This window comes from Eimeria maxima, genomic scaffold, assembly GCF_000499605.1.
Source record: "Eimeria maxima Weybridge genomic scaffold, Emw_scaff1830, whole genome shotgun sequence".
Taxonomy (NCBI): Eukaryota; Apicomplexa; class Conoidasida; order Eucoccidiorida; family Eimeriidae; genus Eimeria; species Eimeria maxima.
Window position 1 is genome coordinate 736 of NW_013564740.1, and position 4,984 is coordinate 5,719.

Below are 4,984 nucleotides of genomic sequence, written 5' to 3' on the forward strand. Positions count from 1 at the left end.
GCTAGCTAGCTAGCTAGCTAGCTAGCTAGCTAGCTAGCTACGTAACTGGATATTGGCGTATAGCTCCTTCAAGCCTACTGGCTGGCTAGCTTGGCTAGATAGCTAGCTAGCTGGCTAGCTAGCTAGCTAGCTAGCTAGCTAGGGAGGTAGCTAAATAACTGGCTAAATAACTAGCTAGCTAGCTGGCTAGCTAGCTAGCTAGCTAGCTAGCTAAGAGAAATAGTATGCAGCAGTTAATACCCCCCTCTCCAGCACATATTAGACCAATATAAGCAAGCTTCCTGCTGCTGTTGCTGCTGTTGCTGCTGCTGATCATGCTGCTTCTGCTGCTGCCGCTGCTTCTAGAGCCGCAGCAACAGCCGCCGCAGTAACTGCAGCAGCAGCAGCAGCAGGTGTTGCTGCTGCTGCAGCAGCAGCAACAAATATTCATATATGCGAACACAAATAGCGATGCGAATGTCCATAGAGACTGCTGCTGCAGCAAGCAGCAACATTGGGGGATTCTGCTGCTGCTGCTGCTGCTGCAGCAGCAAGTGCAGCAAGTGCAGCAAGTGCAGCAGTAGTTGCTGCTGTTGCTGGTGAATGTGTTTCCTTGGAAACAAGCAGCAGCAACAGCAGCAACAACAGCAGCACGAGAGTCTTTACTGCTGCTGCTGCTGCTGCTGCTGCTGAATTCTTACATCTGTTGCTGCTGCTGCTAGTGCTGCAGCTGCTGCTGCTGCTGCAGCCGCTGCCGGCGTAGGAGACGATACTGCCTAGCTAACTCAACAGCTCTCTCTGCTGCAGCATCAAAGTCACTTATTGCCTCTATATGTGGACAATAATGCTTCTGCTGCTTCTGCTGCTGCTGCTGCTGCTGCTGCTGCTGCTGCTGCTGCTGCTGCTGCTGACTATCCTTAAATGCATTTTTTAATAATTCTTCTGCCTTTTCTCTGTTTGTTCCCTCTAATCTTACCTAATAATAATAATAATAATAATAATAAAAAGGAGACAAAAAGAAAATAAATAAATAAATAAATAAATAAATAAATAAATAATAAAAAAGGAGACACACTACCACCACTATCAGCAACAGCAGCAGCAGCAGCAGCAGCACAAGAAGGAAAAACAACAAAAAACAGCAAAAAAAAACAGCAACAACAAACAAACAACAACAAGCAACAACAACAAGCAACAACAACAAGCAACAACAACAGCAGCAGCAACAACAACAGCAGCAGCAACAACAGCAGCAACAGCAGCAGTAACTTACTACAATAGGTATAATAGGTTTATAATAATAAATAGTATTAAGGAGACACTTAGCAATTAAATCACACTTAATTATACCACCAAATATATTTATAAATAAACAATTTATTTTCTCCTTTTCTTCTCCTCCTTCTTCTCCTTCTCCTCCCTCTCCTTCTCCTCCTTCTCCTTCTCCTCCTTCTTCTTCTCCTCCTTCTCCTTCTTCTCCTCCTTCTCCTTCTTCTCCTCCTTCTCCTTCTTGTTTATTTATAAATATATTTTTTCCTTTTTTATCTCCTTTCTCCTCCTCATTATTAGCAAGAAAATAATGATTTTTTTTCTTTTTTTTTTCTCCTCCCTCTCCTTCTTCTCCCCCCTCTCCTCCTCCCTCTCCTCCTCCCCCCTCTCCTCCTTCTTCCTCTCCCTTGTATATATCCCCTTGATGAATAAGTATAGATAATGCATAATTAATAATATGTTGCTGCTGTGCTGCACCTCCACCTATATCCAAGAAATTAGCAGCAAATCCTTTTTTTTGTTTAATAAGATCATTTGTTGCCATGGCTAATCCAGCACCATTTACTAATATACCTATATCCCCTATTAATTTTATATAATTTATACCTAATTCTTTATTTATTATTAATTCTTTTTCCTCATCATCTAAATCATCTTGTTGTTGTTGTTGCTGCTGTTGCTGCTCCTGCTGCTGCTGCTGCTGCTGCTGCTGTTGTCCTCCTCCTCCTGCTGCTGCTGCTGTTAATGGCAAACTATCATGATCTATACAAGAGGAGATACTACCTACTGTCTCCTTATTATTATTATTATTATTTATATAATTATTATTTATATAATTATTATTTATATAATTATTTATATTATTATTATTTATATAATTAAATAAATAATTAAATAAATTATTTTGTCTATAATAAGAAGAATCATCAATAATAATCTTTGCATCTATTAATAATATATTATTATTATTATTTATTATTAATGGATTTATTTCTATAAGGAGACAATCTTTATGTATAAATATATTTATTAATTTATTTATTATATTCCTTATCTCCTTATTTATATTATTATTATTATTATTTATATTATTATTTATATTATTTATTAATTTATTTATTTTTTCTTCTTTTTTTTTCTTCTCTTCTTCTTCTGTATATACACCTAAACATTTACATACTTGATCTATTATCTCATCATTTATACCTATAAAGAAAAAAAAAAACAACAAATAAATAAATAAATAAATAAATATATTTATTTATTTATTTATTTATTTATTTATTTATTTATTTATATTTATTTTATTTATTTGTTTACTTTATTCTTCTTTATTTTATCTTTTCTCCTTTTTTTTTTTCTTATTAACTAGGAGACAGGAGACAGCTAGCTAGCTAGCTAGCTAGCTAGATAAGGAAAGGAGACAGCTAGCTAGCTAGCTAGCTAGCTAAGGAGACAGCTACCTATCTACACAAAAAAGACAGCTAGCTAGCTAGCTAGCTAGCTATCTAGCTATCTATCTATCTAACGAACTACATAAAGGAGACACCTAGCCAGTCAGCTAGCTACCCGCTACCCATCTAGGTAGCTAGCTAGCTAGCTACCTAGCCAATTACCTATCTATCTATCTATTTAGCTAGCTAGCTAGCTAGCTAGCTAGCTAGCTAGCTAGCTAAATAACTAACTAACCTTCATCTATATCAATAGGTATTTTAAGGATAGACATTGGATCTTCTTTTGCGATTTCTTCTATACTTGTACCTCCACGAGAACTGTAACACATAAACCCTAAACCCTAAACCCTAAACCCTAAACCCTAAACCCTAAACCCTAAACCCTAATAAATAAACCCATATATATATAAACCCTTATATAAATATTTATATATATAATAATCATAAACCCTAAACCCTTAATCTTATACAAGAATACAAACAACAAGATAACAGAACCCTAAACCCTCATAAACCCTAAACCCTCGTAAACCCTCATAAACCCTCATAAACCCTCATAAACCCTCATAAACCCTCGTAAACCCTCGTAAACCCTCATAAACCCTCATAAACCCTCGTAAACCCTCATAAACCCTAAGAATAGAATACCTGACAACAAGAAGAGGACCTCCTGTATCCCTATCAAGAAGAATAGCTAGATAGAATTCTTTTTGTATATTAATTTGTTGGGCAATAAGAAGACGACGAACTTTTTTTCCTTTTTTTGTTGTTTGTTTAGTAATTAGGGTTTTATTAATCATATTATTTGCAACACTAAACACTAATTTAGGGTTTATGCATGCATGCACTCCTCCCTTATATCCATTTTCCTTAAAAAACCCTAAACCCCTTCCTCCTGCTAGTATTTGTGCCTTAACTACTAATGCATTCTCCTGCTGCTGCTGCTGCTGCTGCTGTCCTTGTTGCTGTCCTTGATGCTGTACTTCCTGCTGCTGCTGCTGCTGCTGCTGCTGCTGCTGCTGCAGCTGCTGCTGCAGCTCTATTGCTGCTTCGTATGCCTCTTGGGGTGTACGTGCAACTTTATAAAGAGGTAAAGGTAAATCATATTCACGTAATAAGTCATAAGCTTGGTACTCATATAAGGATATATATCTTTTTTGCTGCAGCAAATGCTGCTGCTGCGGTTGCTGCAGCAAATGCTGCTGCTGCTGCTGCTGCTGCAGATGAGGTTGCTTATTCTGGTACTGCTGCTGTTGTTGCTGCTGCTGCTGATGCCAGAATAAGCCACGAGGTACAGGACTAGTACGCATACATGAGGGGGGAGGGGGGGCCCCTGACCAGCGCTGTAGGGGCCCCCTGGGGCCCCCTAAGCGCATAAATGTATTCATTAGTAGGTAATAAATAAAAAAAGAATAAAAATAAATAAAAAATAAAGAAAAAAGAAGAAAAAAAGAGGAAATATAAAGAAAGAATGGATAAATATAGGTACCCTCCCCCCCCTATATATATACCAACAGCTAGCTAGTGTATATACACCATAAAAATTAGGGTTTAGGGTTTATTAGGGTTTATTAGGGTTTATTATAATTAATTATATATATAATATTATTATTTTATCTATAAATAGATACAAAAAGCAGCAGCAGCGCATGCAAAGAAGCCCCAATACCAACGGAGAGCTCGCTGCTGCTGCTGCTGCTGTTGCTGCTGTTTCTGCTGCTGTTGCTGCTGTTTCTGCTGCTGTCTGCTCGCAACAGCAGCAACTGCTGTTGTTGCTGTTGCTGCTGCTGCTGCTCTATTTTTTTATTATCCTTCCTTTATTGACACTACCTTAGAGCTGCATATACACCCGAACAGCAGCAGCAGCAGCAGCAACTGTGACAGCAGCAACAGCAGCAGCAACAGCAGCAGCAGCAGCAGCAACAGACCGCTCGTCTTCGCGGGCAACAAAGTGTCTTCCTATACACTAAATATATAAACCCTAAACCCTAAACCCTTTATTAGGGTTTAAGGAGACACATTTTACTTATTAATTATATTCACACACATAAACCCTAAACCCTAAACCCTAAACCCTAAACCCTAAACCCTAACAAACCCTCATCTCCCTTCTTCTTACATATATAAAAGAATAAATAGATATTTATAATATTTATATTTATTAATAAATATAAATATATAAATATATATAATTTATATATTTATTATATAGATACATATACATATACATATACATATACATATACATATACATATACATATACATATACATATACATATAC

At 37.0% G+C, this 4,984-nt stretch overlaps 1 protein-coding gene across 1 annotated transcript; it reads right to left on the reverse strand.

Moving 5' to 3' along the window:
- Window positions 1–697: 697 nt before the first annotated feature.
- Window positions 698–4,012, reverse strand: EMWEY_00055790 (succinyl-CoA ligase, putative; the record flags this gene model as incomplete). Its single annotated transcript, XM_013480348.1, has 5 exons — window positions 698–955; window positions 1,253–2,010; window positions 2,425–2,454; window positions 2,938–3,020; window positions 3,582–4,012. The coding sequence occupies 5 exons, from the start codon at window positions 4,010–4,012 to the stop codon at window positions 698–700; spliced, it is 1,560 nt and encodes a 519-aa protein (XP_013335802.1).
- Between the last annotated feature and the right edge of the window lie 972 nt (window positions 4,013–4,984).